At 43.8% G+C, this 22,915-nt stretch overlaps 1 protein-coding gene across 1 annotated transcript in view; it reads right to left on the reverse strand.

Annotated features, from left to right (window-relative positions):
• The window catches only part of MALT1 (MALT1 paracaspase), an 88,716-nt gene extending 66,640 nt beyond the window's left edge, over positions 1-22,076 (reverse strand). The window contains exons 1-2 of the mRNA XM_075854977.1: positions 21,889-22,076; positions 1,029-1,195 (exon numbers count right to left, since the gene is read on the reverse strand). Coding sequence (XP_075711092.1) covers positions 1,029-1,195; positions 21,889-22,046 — 325 coding nt within the window. The 5' untranslated portion in view covers positions 22,047-22,076. The remainder of the gene's footprint in view (positions 1-1,028; positions 1,196-21,888) is intronic.
• Positions 22,077-22,915: the final 839 nt, after the last annotated feature.

Below are 22,915 nucleotides of genomic sequence, written 5' to 3' on the forward strand. Positions count from 1 at the left end.
TAGGGAACCCTCCTCTATTAACTCATTATTCCCTAACAGGGGATTTGAAAATGCGTGTTTTAAACAAGGCAAACCCTTTTACCAATACAGACTTTTTCTTTAGACTTTGAACCAATATGGAGACAATCTGAAGGTTAGAAAGTGCATTGCTGGTGTAGATAGCGCTAATGATCATTCTTAGTATATCTCAATTCATACTATGAAAATGTAAAGGAGTTATCAAATGTCAATGCTTCTACTTGCTGCCTACAGGAAGTGTTCAGGACTCCTTGGGATGTCCTATTGAGGTATTTTCATAAGTGATAGAAAGGTAATGGTTCCCTATGCATGATCCCTGGAAGACTGATCTGCTCTGTATATTACCTATGTCAAGAAACTGGGCCTCCCACCGAATTTTCATTGTTGGCACTTGCCACTGTGTACAATGCCTACATCGAAGCATTAATATTTAGAGTCACATTGCCAGAATGCCAGAATCAGGGATCCTCCGATAGGCCCAGGCTCTGATACAATAATGGACCCCAGAGGTCCAGCAGAAGACAACCCCATTTGGAGCTGACTTTAGAGCCAATCTCTTGCCACAAGGAGCCTTTTCTTATGGGGTCATTTACTAATAACCTATTAGACCCTATTGATGATACGTCCTGTATGTGTAATGATAACAACAAGGATTACAATTTAATTAATAGTGGAAGTGCACATGCTCTGTGTAGATGGAGGGTCCCAGAATTATTTTTTGGGGTGAGCCCGGGGAACCCCTATACGACACTATATAAGCACTAAAGTGATTTATTTTATAGCATTATTTTATTGTGCGATTAACATAAGCACTTTATTGCTCCTTTTTACTCCTTAGTGGCAAAGAGCCCTTTAGGTGCCCTGAACATAAGGGCCCAGAAGTGATTGCACCCTCTAGATACACCACTGCTTATGCCCTATAAAACGTATGCTTTATGTATTGAATTTGTAGATTATTAAGTGAGGAAGAGTGACAATAAAGAAAGAAAAATAAAGTTCAAACCACTCACCCGGGGGACACAGCATCTGGATAGCATTTGACTGGCCAATGTTTTGTAAAAAATCTGCCAGTTCTTTTGCTGTACATCCCTGATCTCCCATCAATCTCAGCAGACTGCGTGCAGGGCTTCCTTCTGGCTCCATCACTTTCAGTGAACACTGATGAAGCTCCAAGGAACTAAAGACAAAATGTTTACAAATTATTACATTTTGATGATATTAGGTGATGAATCAGTTTGTATATGTTACATAGAGAGAGAAAAACTTGAGTCAATCACCTTTAAATCTAGCTATTAGGTCTAGAGCAAAATACCAACATCCCATACTCTACCTCTATCCTCAAGCCTGCACAATCGTGACCAATTTTACATCTTACATTTTACAACTTGGTGACCCACAAGGGCAGTCAGATAAATTACCTGGATCGAATTACTTCCATATGTTCTTTTTCCTCCCTATATTGTAAGTGGAAATCCTTTTTGTCCACATGCAAATGGTGTCCACTAACCAAATCTTTACATTGATTATGGGCGTATACATACATCTGAAGAAGTTCTTCTCTATAGCCCCTTTTACACTGGGCGATTATCGGGCAGACTAGTGTTTATAGAACACTCGTTCTCGATAATTGCCCAGGGCAATTATCATCTGCTCGATAATTGCCCTGGGCTCGATCATTTGCTGGTCGTATCATTTTAAAAAGTAAAATATCATTGTCGTCGGCAGCACATTTCGCTGTGTAAACAGGGAGATGCGCTGCTGACATGATAATAACGTATGGGGACGAGCGAACGGAGTAACGAGTGCTCGTCACCGTACATAGCTACGTGTGACAGGAGCAAAGAAGCGCCGATCAATGATGTCTTGTTGATCGGCGCTCGCTGCACCAGCCGAATATCGACAGGTGTAAAAGGCAATTACGCCATCTAGAGACCTTCTATCCCTTTTATTGCACTCCCTTGAACGCGCTCTATCTCTTACATATCCTCCTTAGATTGTGATGCCCCAAACTGTACTCTTTTCAAAATATATATATACTGTATGCACATAACAAGTGACTTCTTTAGGGTCAACATTATCTGGGCCAGGACAAGGGTTCAACGGAGTAGGGCAACAATTTGTAGATTTTAAAAAAGAATAATGTTTTGCCTTCAAAAACTCCTGCCTTGGGCAGCAAGACGGCTTTGTGCAACATTCTATTTGCCTTAGCTTCTGCTGCTTGGCATTGAGTTTTGCTGATTGTCTTGCTGCTAACTGTTATACCTTAGGCTGGGTTCACACGAGCACATTAACGTCCGTAATGGACGGACGTATTTCAGCCGGAAGTCCCGGACCGAACTCAGTGCAGGGAGCCGGGCTCCTAGCATCGTAGTTATGTACGACGCTAGGAGTCCCTGCCTCTCCGTGGAACTACTGTCCCGTACTGAAAACATGATTACAGTACGGGACAGTTGTCCTGCAGAGAGGCAGGGACTCCTAGCGTCGTACATAACTATGATGCTAGGAGCCCGGCTCCCTGCACGGAGTTCGGTCCGGGACTTCCGGCCGAAATACGTCCGTCCATTACGGACGTTAATGTGCTCGTGTGAACCCAGCCTAAGACTTTCCAAAGCCCTCCTACTCTGTTTTCTCTACTTGTATGCAATTTAATATATATATATATATATATATATATATATATATATATATATATATATGTGCATAATTATTGTCATCTGCACTTCATGTTTTACTACATGTGTGGGAGGAATGGGCGAATGGCGTTCTCTTAACCCTTTGAAGGAGACTCAAGATAGGAAAAAAAATCATGGTATAAATTTTCAGACCATAGTAAATGGTTTCTTAGGTCACATCTTGAGACACAGTCCCTAATGCTAAATTTACTGATTACCAATATATAAGCAGCAAATTACAAAGCGTGTGCATACCCAAAATAAACAATTTTGGAAAAATATAACACTTTATTATTTAGTGCAAAAGTTGTATATCAATCGGATAACATTTTTAAAATCAATTAAAAAAACAAAAATTTTCAAAGGGATTACTACAGTAATGTAATCATTTAAAAAATTTGTGAACCCGGTTTTATTTATTTTTTACAGCTTAGCATGTAATATGACTTTAAGGACAATAATTACTGACACCGGATTATATTCGTTTTGTCTTTACTGAACAGGCAAAATATAACTGGTGCTCGGTAAACAATACAGTCTCTGCTTTTATCCGGCACTTCAATATAACACAGTCTCTTATAATCCGTAATGATTAAAATATGTTCTCTTTATCCGGTGCCTTAGGATAATAAAGTCTCTTAGCTTCCAGGTTTAGTGTAATGTGATCTTTGAGGTCCGGCAATGTAATACAATGCACTCTCTGATGATCCGGCACTTAATGGCTCTATGTTACCTTATGCTCAAAATGGCGTCTTCAGCTTCTTGCTCTAAACACTCTCTTCTTAACTTGAGCCGGATCTCCTTAACTTGGAACTCCAGTAAATGCGTGTCTGATACTTCACATTACTTATGCTCTGCTGCTGGCCAGAATGCTCTTTATCTTTTACAGTTATCTGAGTCACAATGTCTTCCTTACTTGCTACAGCTCTCTCAGTCCAGTCTCTGTCTCTTCCTGTCCAGCGCTTCTCAGACCTCTCTCCAGACACTTCCTCACTAGACCTCTCTTGTATATCACTCCACACACTAAACACTGTCGATGTACTAACCTCACAGCGCCCTCTAGTGGCCGGCCACAACCTCCCATTTCTCAATGCCATACAATCCTTTTGCTGGGTTACATCTTTTCCCCCAGGTTTATCAGTTGCCGTCCCGGCAACTTGCTGTGGCGTCACAAATCCTTCAAACCTAGAAGGAAGTCTTCCAAAATTGGATCGCTGAGAATGACGTACCTGTGACAACTCTTCTTCCACAGGAGTAACATTCTCTTCTTGTACTTCACTGGTACTTTCTTGTCTCTCTGGTACTTGAACCGGCGGACTCCACCAACCTTCATCTACGGGAACGGGTGTTGCAACAGGAGGATCTCTAGTGTTTGCTTCTGGTTCACGACTTATAAATGTGCAGGGTCTCAGCATATTTCTGTGTACGGTTTTCAAAGGGCCACTACTACCCTCCGGCTTGATCACAAATACAGGAATATATGGATTGGGCTGACGCACCACCTCATACGCCAAGGTTTCCCACTTCCATTGCAGCTTTCCTGCTCTTCTTGCACCCTGGTTTCGCACGATTACTCTATCACCCACTTGCAAAGGTAGTTCCTTCAATTTCTGATTTACTGTAAGATCATGAGGCCCCAGTCTCTGCGCCACTAAATTATACATTTCTTGTACCTTGCGTCGATGACCCCACATCCAGGTCTGCGGAATCCACTCTTCTTGTTCTTCCGGGATAGGCATCATTAAATTTAGGGGACATCGTCCATTTCTTCCGAACATTAACAGAAAAGGAGAATATCCAGTAGTGGCATGTACAGTGTTATTATAGATCCAGATTAATTCTGCAATGTAGTCAGGCCATCTCTCTTTTTTTTTGTTTCTCCAGTGTTCGCAACAACTGCAATATGGTCCGATTCACCCTTTCACAGGCCCCGTTCCCTTGAGGGTGATACGGGGTCGTGCGGGTCTTTTTAATCTGGTACAATCTGCATAATTCTTCCATTACTCGCCCCTCAAAACAAGCTCCTTGATCAGAGTGAAGCTGTGAAGGACATCCATAGGGTAAGATGAAATGAGTCCACAATCCCTGTGCCGCAGATTCACCCGTTTGATCTCTGGTAGGTACGGCCACTGTGAATTTGGTGAAGTGGTCTATCACAACCAGTAAATATCTGTACCCTTGTAAAGACTCATCTACTGTCAAATAGTCCATCATGACCAACTGTAATGGATAATGCGTCTGTATATGCCCCACCGGAGCTTGTTGTTCAGCCGCTCTGGCCAGGGTGCAATTTCTACAGTTCTGACACACTTTCTGTGCCACTGCAAACAGCAAAGGATGATAGTAGAATTGTTGCAACCAACGGAAAGTCTTTTCAGGACCATAATGCCCCTTTTTCTCATGCATCCACTTAACCGTACTTTCTAACTCTCGCTCCGGCAACACAGCTTGCCAGACGGGTCCTTCCATGGTCGGTAGGAATACTCGGCGGTACAATATCCCTTGTTTTACTGCCAATCTATCTCGTTGGCGATATATTCTCTGTCCCACTCCAGACAATCGCAATCGCTCTCGTTGATTGGGTCGGTATCTCTCTAGCACCCATCTTCTTACAGTCCGAATTTGAATATCTTGCAACTGCTGTTTCTTCCATTCTTCAGCAGTCCATTGATCGATGGTTTCTCTTATGGGCTCCACAGTATGCACCGGAGCACTTTGAATATTCTCACCTGGCATCTGATCATGTACTTCATTGGCAAGGAAATTAGGAGTCTCTGTTTCCTCTAACTCCTCTTCAGTCAGTCCTTCAGGCAAATCTACTGGATTACGGGACAGGGCATCTGCATTCCCATTAGCTCGTCCTGGGCGGTACTTCACAGTAAATTTAAATTTGCTAAGTCGTGCTCGCCAACGTTGCTCCATAGCACCCAATTTGGCCGAGTCTAAATGAACCAATGGATTATTGTCAGTCCATAACACACACTCTGCGCCCAGCAAGATATCTGCAAATCGCTCGGTCACCGCCCATACGACTGCCAAAAGTTCCAACCGGAATGAGCTATAGTTGTCCGGATTCTTTTCCCCATCTCTCAGCGTCCGACTGGCATAAGCAATGACACGTTCCCGTCCATTCTGCACTTGAGAAAGAACAGCTCCTAATCCTTTTAAACTTCCATCGGTACACAAAACAAATGGTAGAGAGTAATCTGCATACGCCAAGACAGGAGCACCAGTTAGTCGTCTTTTTAACTCTTGGAAGGCTTGTTCAGCCTCTATTCCCCAAGTGATACTTCTCTTATGATCGACTCCCGGTTTGGTTCCATTCAGTAACACATATAGGGGAGCAGCCACCTTAGCAAAATTCTGTATGAACCGTCTGTAATATCCAATCAGTCCTAGGAAACTTCTAAGCTCTGTTACTGTCTTTGGTACCGGCCATTGTTGCACGGCTCGTACTTTGGCATCCATTTGTTGTACACCGTCTCTAGTAACCACGTGTCCCAGGTACTCAATTCTTTCTTTAAACAAGTGACATTTGCCCGGTTTTAGTTTTAGACCATGTTCTTCGATACGCGTAAGTACCACTTTCAATCTTTCCAAATGTTCTGTGAAAGTGGCTGAGAAGATAATGATGTCATCTAGGTAGATGAGCAAACATTCAAAGTTTAAATCTCCCAAACAAACTTCCATCAAGCGCTGAAATGTAGCTGGTGCATTGGTTAGACCGAACGGCATTCTCAAAAATTCGTATAACCCCATAGGGGTGATGAATGCAGTCTTTTCTCGATCTTCTTCTGCAACTGGTACTTGCCAGTACCCACTGGCCAAATCCAGGGTAGAGAAGTATTTGGCCTTACCCAAAGCCAGCAAAGAGTCTTCTATTCGTGGTAAAGGGTATGCATCTCTGACGGTGCAGGCATTCAATCGCCGGTAATCTACACAGAACCGCAAGCTTCCATCTTTCTTCTTTACTAATACTATGGGAGAAGCCCATGGACTTTTACTGGGTCGGATAACATGACTGTCTAGCATGCGTTTTAGCAACACTTTGGCTTCTTGATAAAAAGCGGGCGGAATGGTACGGTATCGTTCTCGTACCGGGTGAGCATTTCCCGTATGTATTTCATGTTCTAAAGTTGTTGTCAACCCAAAGTCTGCTTCATTCTTGGAAAAAGCCTTGGAGTGCTCTCCTAACACTCCCGCCACTTCATCTATTTGTCTGGTAGTCAAATCCGTTCCTTCTAAAGGTATTTGCTCCAGTAATCGCCTCCCAATGGTGTCATTAGCTTGAGTGGTGGCTCGACACACTGTAACCACAGCTACACTTTCACAAGGATAACTCACTTGCCAATCTGAACGGCTTTCCACTTGTTCCTCCCTCACCGGAAACACTTCAGCTACTAGTTCCCGGGGAAATAAGGTTACATTTTGTTTCGTGATATTAACCACTCGTAATAATACTTGTCCAGCCTGCACCTTGCATATCGACCGGGCCACGGCTACTCCTTCTTTCTGCAGAGCTGATTCAATTAACACAGTGGTGCCCTTTAACACTTTATTAGTACCCACTGGCAAGGGTAACAACATTTCATGGCCTGCTGGTACTTGTATACTTCGAGAGGCTGGTATCTTAACCAGTCCTACCCTTCCAGGCCAATTTAACAGTTCTCCATTAATGCGACAATGTTTTAAAGTGCGCTGTAAAGCCATTTGAGAAGGTCGTTGAGTGGGTATTTGTTTCCAGTATTTTGGGCCCAGCTCTTGTGACATTACTCCATCTAAGTCCCGCAATATATTCATTCCTAGAATCACGGGAATTTCAGAGTCCATAGCTTTTTCTACTATGATAACCCCCTTTTTGTTCAAATCACGATTCCATATTGAAATGTCCATTTGTATAACTCCCAGGATAGGGATAGGTAAACTATTAGCTGCCTTGAGTCTTATCCAAGTGTCACTCTTCTCACATAACAAGGAAGGGAAATAAGTTTCAAACACAACTTTATCCATAGTGGTCACTTGAGATCCAGTATCGATTAAACATGACAACTCAACGCCATTGAATTTTGCTACGACGACGGGACATTCCCCCACTATATCTGTAGCATCTAACGCAGGGCATGTATCCGTGGACTCCCCTGTAGTTTGCCCCTCAACTACAGGTCGTTCTAGTTTAAATTCCTGCGATTGCTCTGATAGTGAGAACGCATGCAATTTCTAGCAATGTGTCCGGCTCGGCCACAATTATAGCAGATGGTAGGGTCTGGAGCATTCCTACCTTGATTCCTCCTATCTGCAAACGACTGTCTCTCTTGTGAGTATCGAACTGGAGTTCCAGGGTCAGGCTTATTAGTAATAGCGGCTTTCAACTCTCTCATGGCACCTTCCAATGACTCCATCCTTGCCTCCATGTCGGGGTTCTTCTTGGTTACAATTTCTGCTTGCCTGACCACCGTATCAGTGCTGGCCGATTCCTCTTTTTCCAATGCGATAGCTTCCGTCAATAATTGATGAATCGTCATATCTGGTTCTTTCTTTAACTTTTCCTTCAGAGTTCTCCTTAACGGTGGATTCTTGAGACCTATTACAAACTGATCCCGCAATACTACGTGTACATTGGTAAAGGACCCGGCTGATTGTTCTTCTTTACGTTGCAACATTGCCATTATTTCCTGTAATCCATTTGCAAACTGCGCCAGTGTCTCTTCTTCTTTCTGCTGGCGGGCAAAGAATCGCTTCCTTATCATGCCCTCAGAGGACGTATCCCCATACACATCATCTAATAGCTGCCGAATTTGTTCGAAGGTTTGTCGGTGTCGTGCTGGCTGTAACAAAACGGTTTTCCTAGCTTCTCCTTCTAAGGTACTTAGCGCCAATTCTACTTTTAAATGTGGAGCGACATTACAGAGCCGTGCCGCTCCTTCCAGCCGTTCACTCCAATCTTCCAACAATAGATCAGATCCATTAAACTTTGGCAAATGATTTAAGAGGGCTCCCACCGGTATCATTGGATGGGTCACACTGGATGATAATGTTGTCTCGTCCATTGTATCTGCATCCATCCTGCCGACTACGCCAAGTTGTAATATGACTTTAAGGACAATAATTACTGACACCGGGATTATATTCGTTTTGTCTTTACTGAACATGCAAAAAATATGACAACAGTCAAAAACTTGAGCTCTAGGCAAAATATAACTGGTGCTCGGTAAACAATACAGTCTCTGCTTTTATCCGGCACTTCAATATAACACAGTCTCTTATAATCCGTAATGATTAAAATATGTTCTCCTTATCCGGTGCCTTAGGATAATAAAGTCTCTTAGCTTCCAGGTTTAGTGTAATGTGATCTTTGAGGTCCGGCAATGTAATACAATGCACTCTCTGATGATCCGGCACTTAATGGCTCTATGTTACCTTATGCTCAAAATGGCGTCTTCAGCTTCTTGCTCTAAACACTCTCTTCTTAACTTCAGCCGGATCTCCTTAACTTGGAACTCCAGTAAATGCGTGTCTGATACTTCACATTACTTATGCTCTGCTGCTGGCCAGAATGCTCTTTATCTTTTACAGTTATCTGAGTCACAATGTCTTCCTTACTTGCTACAGCTCTCTCAGTCCAGTCTCTGTCTCTTCCTGTCCAGCGCTTCTCAGACCTCTCTCCAGACACTTCCTCACTAGACCTCTCTTGTATATCACTCCACACACTAAACACTGTCGATGTACTAACCTCACAGCGCCCTCTAGTGGCCGGCCACAACCTCCCATTTCTCAATGCCATACAATCCTTTTGCTGGGTTACAAGCAGAATAGGACTACTTAAAGAGGACCTGCCACTAGGTCATATAAGTTGAACTGGTTAACCGACCTGAAGAAGGCTGTCTCCCTGATTCCAGCGCTGTTTTTTTTTTCACAGACCTCCAATTCCTGAGATTTGGCCACTTTTGTGTTGGTTTCTTGTATGCTAATTTGCTGTAGTTAGCCTACAGGGCCTGAACTACCCTCGAGCTGCCTATTACTGATTGGTCAGCATCAGAGGCAGGGAAGCTAGCTCCGACCTCATTGGCTAACTATAGCAAATTAGCATATAGGGAGCCAAATCAACAGTGGGCCATATGTCTGGAACAGGGGGTTCCAGGAAAAAAAAGAAAAACAGCACTGTAATCAGGGAGGCAGCGCTATTCAGGTCAATAAACCAGTTCAACTTATATGACCTAGTAGCAGGTTCTCTTTCGGGATTGAATTTAGGTGGAAATGCTCTTCAAATTTGGAATTTAGCCTTATGACCCATGAAACCACAAATTGGGGAACAGGGAGTATGCAGCTCTATATATAACCCCCTTGATGCACTTTACTAGAAAGCAGCGTCTACTCAACAATAAATTTGCTTTTCCTTCATTCGGTTACTGACAGGTGCCATTTGTAGCCATGCCCTGAACATAAAAGACAATGAAGACAGTGCTTCCGTCTATTTTAATAAAAGAGAAGTACAGGGTGGGCCATTTATATGGATACACCTAAATAAAATGGGAATGGTTGGTGATATTAACTTCCTGTTTGTGGCACATTAGTATATGGGAGGCGGGAAACTTTTCAAGCTGGGTGTTGACCATGGCGGCCATTTTGTATCCAACTTTTCAATGGGAAGAGGGTCATGTGACACATCAAACTTATCGAGAATTTCACAAGAAAAACAATGGTGTGCTTGGTTTTAACGTTACTTTATTCTTTCATGAGTTATTTACAAGCTGCTCTTTGTTTACAGCCATTGACATGTCGCAGAGGTTAACACGTGAGGAGCGGATAGAAATTGTGTTGATGTCTGGTGAACGCAGTACCTGGGTCATTGCAGCAGATTTCAATTCAAGACACCCTACGAGAACACCCATCTCCCATGCTACAGTTTGCAAACTGCTTGCCAAGTTTCGTGAAACTGGTTCAGTGTGTGATTTTCCCAAATGTGGACGCATGAAAACTGTCACTAATGAAGAAACATCAGTGTAAAGGATCTGCCAGGCACAGCTTCGGGGTTAACGCCCATAGATAATTAGTCTGCACCTGCTTCTATGTCTGTGAGACTGACTCCATCTTCCACCACTCGGGGTGGCAGGCTTAGGAGTGGGAGAACCTATCACAGCCTGGCCAGACGGAGCTAGCTCCCACCCTCTGTCTATTTATACCTGCCTTTCCTGTTCCTCCTTTGCTTGTGATTCTTCTCGTTTGGTTTCCTGGCCCTGCTGCAGCTTCTTGTACCATTGTCCTTGCTTCATATTGACCCCGGCTTGCTGACTACTCTCCTGCTCTGCGTTTGGTACCTCGTACACTCCTGTTTGACTCGGCTTGTTTACTACTCTTCTGCTCTGCGTTTGGCACCTCGTACTCTCCTGGTTTGACTCGGCTTGTTCACTTCTCTTGTTGCTCACGGTTTTGCCGTGGGCAACTGCCCCTCTCTCCCCCTAGCTCTGTGTACCCTTGTCTGTTTGTCTGTCGTGCACTTATTGAGCGTAGGGACCGTCGCCCAGTTGTTCCCCGTCGCCTAGGGCGGGTCGTTGCAAGTAGGCAGGGACTGAGTGGTGGGTAGATTAGGGCTCACTTGTCTGTCTCCCCACCCCCGTCATTACAATCAGTGGCTGTCCTAGCTTCATTCAGCAAGAGCCCACAGCGTAGCACTCGCCGCATGTCACTGGAGAGTGGCATCAGTCGAACATCCCTTCGGCGGATATTAGCTACTCACAAATGGCACCCTTACAAACTCCAGCTGCTGCAGCATCTCAACGAGGTTGACCCAGATCGGCGCACTGAATTTGCAGAATGGGCAAAACAAAAATTGGAACAGGACCCTCAGTTTACACAGAACATTTTGTTCAGTGATGAGGCAAACTTTTATGTGAATGGTGAAGTTAACAAACAAAACCACCGCTATTGGTCTGACACTAACCCACATTGGATAGATCCCTCCAAGATTGTTGGAACACAAAAATTGATGGTATGGTGTGGTATATGGGGTACAAAGATAGTGGGGCCATTCTTCATCAATGGAAACCTCAAGGCCACGGGATATCTGAAATTGCTATATGATGATGTGTTTCCCTCATTATGCACTGAAGATGGCACGTTCCCTGAGTTTTTCCAGCAAGATGATGCACCACCACATTATGGGTGTCAGGTGCGAGCATTCCTAGATGAACAGTTTCCTGGAAAGTGGATTGGTCGTCGTGGGCCAGTTGAATGGCCCCCTAGGTCTCCCGATCTGACCCCCTTAGACTTTTATCTTTGGGGTCATCTGAAGGCAATTGTCTATGCTGTGAAGATACGAGATGTGCAGCAACTGAAACTACGGATACTGGAAGCCTGTGCTAGCATTTCTTCTGCGGTGTTGCTATCAGTGTGTGAAGAGTGGGAGAAGAGGGTTGCATTGACAATCCAACACAATGGGCAGCACTTTGAACACATTTTATAAGTGGTCAGAAACTTGTAAATAACTCATGAAAGAATAAAGTAACGTTAAAACCAAGCACACCATTGTTTTTCTTGTGAAATTCTCAATAAGTTTGATGTGTCACATGACCCTCTTCCCATTGAAAAAACGAAAGTTGGATACAAAATGGCCAACTTCAAAATGGCCGCCATGGTCAACACCCAGCTTGAAAAGTTTCCCCCCTCCCATATACTAATGTGACACAAACAGGAAGTTAATATCACCAACCATTCCCATTTTATTTAGGTGTATCCATATAAATGGCCCACCCTGTAGTAACATTTATTTGAGAGTAATAGACCACAAAATCTGCAGATATCTGAATGCCTGCACAAGAATGTTTACTGTATCTTCCTGCTGGTTATTTTTCTATACATACCATAAATCTACTGTAGTTATTATGACTATACAAGAGACAGTAGTGGTTTAAAGAAAACCTTTCACCTGCCCATACTGGTGCAGCTGAGTGCAGCATGTAATAGTGAGGGCTTCACAAACGCTGTCTCACTTGAAATAATTTTTCTATCTTCCTCCGTTATTTACATATCGGTGCCGTTATAATTGGCGCCCGATATGTAAATAAGCCCCTGAACTGTCATTGGGGCGTTTCTATCTAACTAAATGGCAAGGGGGCGTGATCGCTTCACTCTGACATTGTCCAATCAGCTACGGACAGTCTCAGGGTGGCTTGCGCTGTGTTCCCACCCGCAGGGAGCGCTCTCTGCAGAACCACCAGTCTGTGTATGTTCTCGCGGGAGGGAACACAGTGCAAGCCACCCTGACAATGTCCGTAGCTGATTCGACAGTGTCAGAGTGAAGAGAATACGCCCCCTTGCCATTTAGTTAGAAACGCCCCATTGACAGTTCAGGGGCTTATTTACATATCAAGCACCAAATATAACGGCACCGATATGTAAATAACGGATGAAGATAGGAAAAAAATGTAAAGTAAGACAGTGTTTGTGAAGCCTTGCCTATTACATGCTGCACTCAGCGGCACATGTATGGGTAGGTGAAAAGTTCTCTTTAAGTACTGCAAGGCCTCCTTGTCCCTTCTGTGCTCTCATCTTAAAGGGTATCCAGTAAATAAAGCTTAAAGGTGTTCTGCGGACATTTTATATTGATGGCCTATCCTTAAAATAGGTCATCAATATCAGATCGGTGGTCGCCCGACTCCCGGCACCCCTGCTGATCAGCTGACCGAAGAGGCAACAGTAACAAAAGCTGCGTCCTCTTCAAATAGTTGCCAACATTTGAATTTTTTTTTCCAGGGATATTTAGGGTGTGGCATCTAGGGTGGTTTTGTCGTATGGGGTCTGGTTCACCTGGTGGGTGTGGCTAGTGGGACATGGCTTCCCTGAATTTCTGCATACAAAAAAAACTAACAAAATGGCTTCACTAGTTTGGCTGACAACTACTATGGTGGCCGGTATCTCTCTGGTATATACTCCCCCTGTAGATAGTGCCACATACTCCCCATGTAGATAGTGTCACATACTCCCCCTGTAGATAGTGTCACATACTCCCCCTGTAGATAGTGCCACATACTCCCCCTGTAGATAGTGCCACATACCTCCTTCTGTAGATAGTGCCACATACTCCACCAGTAGATGACCCCCCGTCCCTGTAGATAGAGCCATTGTGGCTCCCTCTATGAGCGGAATCCCTGTCCAGGCGTTGGCAATGCTCTGGCCAGGGATTCCGCTGCAGATGATGACACACATCCCCCTGTAGATGATGCCACACACACCCCCTGTAGATGATGCCACACTCAGCCCCCCTGTAGATAGTGCCACATATCCCCCCTGTATATAGTGCCACATACTCCCCTATATATAGTGCCACACACTGCCCCTGTAGATAGTGCCACATAGACACCCTGTAGATAGAGCCATTGTTGCTCACTCTATGTGCGGAATCCCCGGCCAGGCATCGGCAACGCTTTGGCTGGGGATTCCAGCGCTACAGGAAGAGCCTCTGACTTCATTGTCCATATATGGACAGTGACGTCGTCAATGGCTCCCTCTATGAGCGGAATCCCCGGCCAGTCGTCGGCAATGCTCTGGCTGGTGATTCTGCTGCAGGAGGTACCCCTTATATGACCTTATATGGACAGTGAAGTCATGGGCTACTCCTGGAGCACCAGAATCCTCGGCCAAACCGCTGCTGATTCCCTGGCCGGGAATTCCGCATATAGGGAAAGCCCTGACTTCACTGTCCATATACGGGTTAGTCTGAGAATAATAAACCTTCTACTTCCAAATTACAAAACTTTCTACAGTTAAAATTGACATAAAAATTGGGAAATTTTTTAGTACATACTTTGCTTTTCTCACTAGGTTTAAGTAACATGATATTTTTGTCCTTTGATGCCTACAGCTAAATTCAGAATTCTGCTTATTTTCTTTAACCAGAGAGCAATGCATTGTGGGAGCTCAGGTGATGGTTACGCAGCTAGACATAAGCTGTTAAAGGACTTCTCTCATGAAGACAACCCCTGTACATATGCCCTATTAGGGCATATGGACGTCATAGAGGGGGGTTCCACCTGGGACCCCCTATTTGCCAGAACGGAGAGCTGATCTGTAAGACTGACTCCTGTTCTGACTGACTTAAACTGTCAATGTATTAGGCGCTGTTTACATAATGTTTTTGCTTACCTTGAGCTTTCCCGACATACATGTTAAACGTGCCCATAGGGCTCCATTGTCAAACAAAGGGCAAAAGAGTGTCCTTTTGGTCTGCGTCTGGCTGGTATATGTTAGTATACCGAAAAAAAGATACAAAATTGCTTTGTAGAGTCCAGTAACAGAACATATAAGTTAAGCGTGTACATATTTTTGAAACATGGGAGCCTATGTGTGATGGATGCCATTGTATGGCTTTCGTCACAGGCATTTGTTAAACGTATACATCATGGGCTTTTCAATAGCTTTTCATGAAGTATCCAATAAACGGATGTCAGTATAGTCTATATGTGACGGATGCTTTAAATGAATACCTAACAGTGGCATCCATCATGAAAAGGGTCATAAGAGATTATAACTTATCCATTAAATGAATGCCATTATAGCCTATTGGTGACAGATGCCACTGTTAGGCATCCGTCACAGCCTGCGTTTAACATATTCGTCAGAAGCTTATCTCTGCATTTACCGGAAATGTAAGCCAAAAAGAATCGATGTGAATATAGCCTTATGGACGACGATCCTTCTGAATGGCCATGTTATACTACATTAGCATCTCTGTGGTGAACAGCTCATTGCCACGGGTGTCCGAACTAAATAAAGCAACCCCTTTCAGTCACATGTCTGACAGCAAGGTGGGGCTAAACTGCTGTCTGTTCTCAAGGCAACCAGCACAATTTTGACAGCACTAGTATTCGTTAAAGGAGAAAATACAATGAAGCAAACTCCAAATCTTTAAAGTAATACGACAGCGTTTACTCAATTTTATACAACGTTAAAAGTGAAATTACTCTTTAAGCTATGTGTTGAAGAACTTAATGACACAATTTTGCCAGTCTGACACCACAGTTATAAATTTAAGTAACGTTTCGAGCTCTTCCTCACTGTAGGTTCAGAACAGGTCATTTCCTTCCTCTTTTTGTTACATGGCAAATGTAAATCTATATCCCTTACTGGAACCAAAACCCTAACTAGTTGGCTCTACATGATCATGGACGCATTAAAGAGACCCGAACATTGCAGTCTGTCTCCATTTGCAGTGCAATCTATTGTTTTCTGTTATCAGCCTGGGGCATGGGCATAATTATTTTTCAAGATATGGAGCTCCATGGGAAAGTTAGTAGTGAGCTCCTGCCTTGATGACAGTTAGGCTGTGTTCACATCACCGTTGCCCTTCCCTTTGAGGGGTTCCGCCAAAGGTTTCTGTCGGATTAACCCCTCAACGGAAATGCAAACCATAACCTAAGCTTCCGTTTGCATCACCATTGATACCAATGGTGACGGAAACGTTGCTAAAGGTTTCCGTTTGTCACCGTTGTGACAGGGTTCCGTCGTTTTTGACGGAATCAGTAGCGCAGTCTACTGCGCTATTGATTCTGCCAAAACAACAGAACCTCCCAGAGACCTCCCAGTCTCTCTCTATGTAAATGGTGTACGCACAGATAATACTGCCACCCTTTCTCTTCCTGTAAATAATGTAGATAAAGATAGTACTGCCTCCTTGTCTCTCTCTGGAAATTATGTAAGTACAGATAATACTCACTCCTTGTCTCTCTCTGAAATTTATGTAGCTACAGATAGTACTGTATCATTCTCTTTTCCTGTAAATGATGTAGGTACAGATAGTATTGCCTCCCAGTGTCTCTCTTTGTAAATGGTGTAGGTACAGATAATAGTGCCACCCTCTCTCTCCCTGTAAATAATTTAGAAACAGATACTACTGCATCCCTGTCTCTCTCTGGAAATGATGTAGCTACAGATAGTACTGCCTCATTGTCTTTTCCTGTAAATAATGTAGGTACAGATAGTAATGGCTCCCTGTCTTCCCCTGTTAATAATAAAGGCACAGATATTATTGCCTCCCTGTCTCTCGATAAATCATGTAGATACAAATTGTACTGCTCCTTTTCTTTTTACTGAAAGGAGAATAAATACTGCCACACAGTACCTAAATGATAATGTGATACATTGAATATAAGCAGTTCCATATGGTCCTCGAATATTACCAACAATGAGTTTTTAAATGATAGCTGGCGACATGGCGCAGATAGAGTAGACCATAGTTATTTGAGGCCTATTAATGGTACAGGCCCTTGGACAATAGGCTCTTTTGCCCATTCTTTAATTCTTACCTGTGTCGGCAGTCTTATTGATCCTTCTCCCATTCACACAGCACAAAGCAATAAAGCTAGGTGTAGAATCATGGGTAGTTGTGCAACGCTGCTATTTTTAGTCAAATCTTATATTTGCATATGGCAAATTCACAATAGGCTCCATTAATCATGTCCTCTAATATCTTATCCTCTCCTCATTGACACACAAATTGGAAAATTCCCAATTCAATTCCAGCTCTTTGTAGGATTATCTTAAGCTCTTTTAATAATACAATTTTATTTCTAACATTGTTCCTTAAGGAATAGGGAAAACCCATTGTAATGCTCTAGATGGTCAGGTGTATCAAGACACCTGAACATCACCTCTACATCTTGTTTAATGTCTCACTCCCAAACCACGGACCACTCATCTTGGAAAATCACTAAATGTAACATGACTGCTGGAATTCATGTCCTTCAGGCCCCAAGGGCATCGAAGTTGGGTGATGACGCCTGACATACACTCAGCTTTCCAACTCATTCCAGAGGTGATTAAGGAGATTACGGGCCCTGCACTGTCAAGTTCTTCCACATTAGAGTGAACAAACCATATCTATGGAATGGTCTTTGTGCTTGGGGACATCCAAAGAGATAAGGATCTACCCCAAACTGTTGCCACTAAGTTTACTGGTCACATGCATAATATAAAAGTCTGCTGAACCTCCCAATTTTGGTGAAATTGGCCAGTGTGGACCCACTGTTTTGCCAACACATTTAGCGTGGGGCTAAAATGGGGAGCAGAGTCTTAGTGATAACTAAATAACTAGGTGTTCACTCTGTAACCCTTACGGAGATGTGGACTTGGCTGCTAATATGGCCAGGTCGCTACCCCCAGAGTAGTCTCCATTGGCAACAGTCGATGCTAACAGGCGAGGTACAGCAGGCAAGATGCAGGGTCTGGTATTAGCGTCAGTCAGGGCAGGGGGCAGGCGGCAGACGTTATCTCACGATTAGCACAGCCAGAGGTCAGGGCCGGCTGCAGACGGTTATCATGGTCTACATGCGAATGGTCAAGGCAGGCAGCAGTCAGGTGAGGTTAAGTTCCGGCAGGGTCAGTAACAGATAATCAAAATACAAGTCTTAGAATACAAATAGCAAGTTAGAGCATGGAACCTAATTACTCAGTCACTGAGCAAAGAGGGAGTTGCCCTTTAAGAGGAGAAGGATCAGCGCGTGTGCACACTAGAGGCAGCAGCAGTAGGGCCAGGAGAAGAGCGCTGCTGTGTAGGAGGCCGCAAGCAGACCTTCCTGAGATTGAGGAAGAACATCGGTGCCCACACAGAAGACGAGCGAGATGCCAGGGAGAGGGGAATATGGTGGAGCGGGAGCGGCAGGAAGGGTCCATGATAGTGTATGGGGTCTCCCTACTCTCACCCAACAGCAGATGTGAGGAAAAAGAGGTATTGGTCATGTTGGATGTCAACATACCGCACGCTATGTTCCCACGGGAGATAAGCAGCGACTTATTCCCCTCTTCCCACAGTAAAGACATGCATGCTCGACCAAAGACATTCACTCTTGACATTGTGTGAATCTATATGGCCATGAAAATCCAATCCATGAAGTTTCAGAGGAATATTAATTTTGCTGACGCTGCTTCCAGTAGAAATTTGGAACTTAGTAGGGAATATCGTTCATCCCAACTGGGGATGAATGTTTTATATTTATCTATGCACATGACTGCCCCTTTCTGTCAGCTTGTGTTCCATATTGCTTTATTTTAGTTGCTGTTGTAATTCCTAAACATTACCAAGCCAATTTCTAATTTTAGTCCAGCAGGGGAAAGCTGCGATTGGCCACAGTAGAAAAATGTGGCTTCTGCAAGGGAAATGTGGCTGCTGCACGGGAAATGTGGCTGCTGCAGGGGAAATGTGGCTTCTGCAAGGGAAATGTGGCTGCTGCAGAGGAAATGTGGCTTCTGCAAGGGAAATGTGGCTGCTGCGGGGGAAATGTGGCTGCTGCAGGGGAAATGTGGCTGCTGCAAGGGAAATGTGGCTGCTGCAGGGGAAATGTGGCTGCTGCAGGGGAAATGTGGCTGCTGCAGGGGAAATGTGGCTGCTGCAGGGGAAATGTGGCTGCTGCAGGGGAAATGTGGCTGCTGCAGGGGAAATGTGGCTGCTGCAGGGGAAATGTGGCTGCTGCAGGGGAAATGTGGCTGCTGCAGGGGAAATGTGGCTTCTGCAAGGGAAATGTGGCTGCTGCAAGTGAAATGTGGCTGCTGCATGGGAAATGTGGCTGCTGCAGGGGAAATGTGGCTGCTGCAGGGGAAATGTGGCTGCTGCAAAAGAATGGCTGACCATGTTATTTTTGTTACGCCTAGTCCTCTACAGCAAGAACTGTTCTTTGCAGCGGTTCTTTGTCCATAGTAGAGGGGGTCTTGAGCAGGGAATTGATGTCTATATTCCCTGATATGGCACATGGACTGGGGTTATACTGAAGATACAAGGATACGTTGAGAAAGTGACTTGGAAAGGCAGCATGATATTACATCATGGAGCTCTTCTGCATGACCCATACTACTAGTAATGTTTGTCTATGGAGGTTGCATGGCTGTGTGCTTGATTTTATGCAACTGTTTGCAATGGGTTTGGCTGAAACACATGAATTCAATAATTAGGAGGGGCATCCACATACTTTTGGCCATATAGTGTATAGTGTTTCAAGAAGAAGTATAAATAATAATGTTACGTTTATTAAAGTTAAAGTCCCTATATTAGTAAATCAGAAGTTAGAGGGGTTACCATAGTTTGGACTTGGGCTGCGACACGTGTCGCATTTCCTGCAAGTAATGAAAGTCAGTGTGAACACTTTGTGACCTGCAAGTTTGGCGCGACCACGACTCCACAGTTGTAAGAATCCAAACACGCTGGCCTTGCAACTGTGGTGTCGCGGTAACTTAGGGTTTGCAAAGCAACCACATTAACTTGCATTACTATGATGTATGCAGAGTGACTTTGCATGTGAGACCAGTGTCGTGGCCAAAGTCTCCATGTAGCCCTACCCTTAGACTTAGGCTACATTCAGACGAGCACGTCCGATTTGTGACGTAAAAAATGCAGCGTTTTTTCTAAATTTCATGTCCGTGTGTCATCAGTGTGCGTTGCGTATTGGCATCAGTGTGCTTTGCGTATGGCATGCGTTTTTCACAACCGTGCAAGCACTTTTTTTTTTACTTCTCTTCATTTCTTTGCAACTGATGCGTAAAACGCGGACATCACACTGATGTCGTCTGTGTGCTTTCCATGCACCCATAGACTCCAATGGATTACAAGGTGCGCAAATACGCACCAATATAGGACATGCAGTGAGTTTCGGGCAACGGACACTCGCTGTGTGAAAACTCACGCATGTGTGAATAGACCCATTGAAATCAATGGGTTCGTCAACAAACAACACATGGACGAGGAACACGCTCGTCTGAATGAGCCCTTATCATAATTCATAAACAATGCACCCTCCAAGTGTTGAGCTCTGCTACATCTGTATTTCATAGCTGTTTATCTTTATGTAAGGTTTACATTCAGCTTTTTTGGTGATGGTGCGGTTTTATCTCCGTGGCTCTTCTACGAATCTCGGATATGGTGGATGAGGTGATTAGAACAATTATGATTACCACACTTATTTCCCATTATAAACGCTGACATGTAAGAGGTGTAAGATACCATTGGTCCACAGATTATGAGCTCCCGGCTTATCTAGTGTCATACACTCAACCTGTCACACCGCAAAATTACCCCAGTGAAGGAAATAAGACTAAAAATGTCAGTGATCGCAGCTGCAGGGTCATCATGATGAATTATTAACACACATCAGTCCTTCCAGCATCGCCTCCTGCTCCAGTATTTCTACTCACTGTAATAGGACTTTTTTTCCCCCAATATTAAACAATCCCTTGTAAATATAGATCCTTGAAACGTTTTTGGAAAGTGTGACAACCAATATGGCCACCATCACAACTCGAATAGGGGTTATTACTCAGGAAAATTCCTTAAATCTGTTAACTGCGAATTCCGAATGCATGATAATCTGGAATTTCACAATAGCAGAAGTAAAAGACTCTTATAGACTTTTATATGACTGTCTGATAATACAGAATATTGGTCATCCAGCACCTAACAGGTACCATTGCCGGATTACAGGATTTTTTTTCTTACGTTGCGTAAATGTTGCCGAATTTCCGTACCGAATTTCCGTGTAGGAATTCTGCAGTGTTTATGCAACGTATGCAGGAGCCCTAAAGCGTCATCCTGTTCAGTTACCCAATATAGGTTTAGGTCAGTAAATATAATTCAGCATTAAATTTCTCCTCTCTTTCATCCCTTATCCAAGCTATTTACATGACTGCATTGTACGGTATTATTACAGCTCTGCTCCTGTCCTGATATAAATAACTCTTGCTAAACTATTTAAAGATGTTCCTGGAACCACCTTTAAGACACGCCCACGAAACATGTAAAAAAAAGTTTTATCTGTGAGGGTCCAGCCCTTTGGACCCCAACCGGTTTGAAGAATAAGGGTCCAAATCTCTGTTCTCAATGGCAAGGTGACTGCCCATGTCTACATGGCCACCTCTCCACTGAGAACAGGAACAAGATCCCTTCTTTTTTTAAATCCTTAAAAACTAATATGACAGATATCCAACTTTTAAATGTAAACAAGAACAATTCCATTCACTGACAGAATATGAAGATTTGGAATATTGCAACTCAAAGTATATTAATACGTTGCAGAACTTTAATAATGTTTCATTGACAAAAAATGGAGTATCCCTTTAAGAATTAGGATTGACAGTCTAGCATTGACGCTTTTACGGTGAAGCCGTAACCAAAAAATAAGAGCTCCGGCTTCTGCATTGACAGAAAAGATCTGTAAAGATTTACCTTAGTCTGTAGCGACTGTTTTTGGCGATAATGGCAGCCAGTCTCCTCCATCCTTTGTCGCTGGTCTGGTCCAGCAGTTGGCACACTTTCTGAAGAACGGACTCCTGTAGAGAATTTATATTAAGTGAATAAAACTGCTGCTGAGAGTCCGACGACATCTCTGCTCGGCAGCCTACAAAATTCAGGTGTTTTATTTCCTTGTCTCTTCTTCCTGCATGCACGCCTTCTGCACAGTTAAGAGCTCGCTTGCGCCATCTTCTGGGTAATCAAGATTATAGGTTTTCACCGTGAACGACAAACGAAAGTGAAACCGCACCAGCTTCTTATATAACATCTGTAAGGCCCCATGCACACGACCGTAAAAAATCTCCGTAATTGCAGACCGTAATGTGGTCCGCAATTACGGATCTGCCCGGTTCTATTAGCCGTACCGCTACACCTTTCAGTATTGCTACTCATAGGTGTCCGTGCCGTAGAACCGTGCCGGGAATTATGGAGCATGTTCAACTTTTCGTTTTTTTACGGGGCCGTGCTCCCATACTTCACCTACACGGCACGAAAAAGGTGATGCACGGCCGCGTGCATGAGACCTAATAATGTAAGTAATCCCTCAACAAGATCCTGAATGAAGTAATTTTTTACTTGCTGTTTTTTTTTTTTTTTTTTTTAAACGCCCAACAGGATTCTTTGCCAAGTGTTGATTTTTCTTTACCGTCTGTTGTAGGAGAAATGTCTATTCCAAATCGAAATATAGCAAACGAATAATCATACCTTTACACTAAACATGAATCTTGTTGCTCACGCAATGTGGAGAAGGCCAAGATTGGATACATATAGTAGGAGGTGCAAGCCATTGGATGGGCAGTAATTATTTGCCGCACACTGGCCCTTCAAGAGACGAACATCGACCACGGTGGTCAGGAAAGTGCCCAGTGGTCCTACTCTGACAGCCTGCTGGGAGTTGTAGTTTCACAAGTGGCACACACTGACTTAAAGCTATACCCACTTCTGGTCCTTTCTTTTGGCG

Source organism: Rhinoderma darwinii, chromosome 1, assembly GCF_050947455.1.
Source record: "Rhinoderma darwinii isolate aRhiDar2 chromosome 1, aRhiDar2.hap1, whole genome shotgun sequence".
Taxonomy (NCBI): Eukaryota; Metazoa; Chordata; class Amphibia; order Anura; family Rhinodermatidae; genus Rhinoderma; species Rhinoderma darwinii.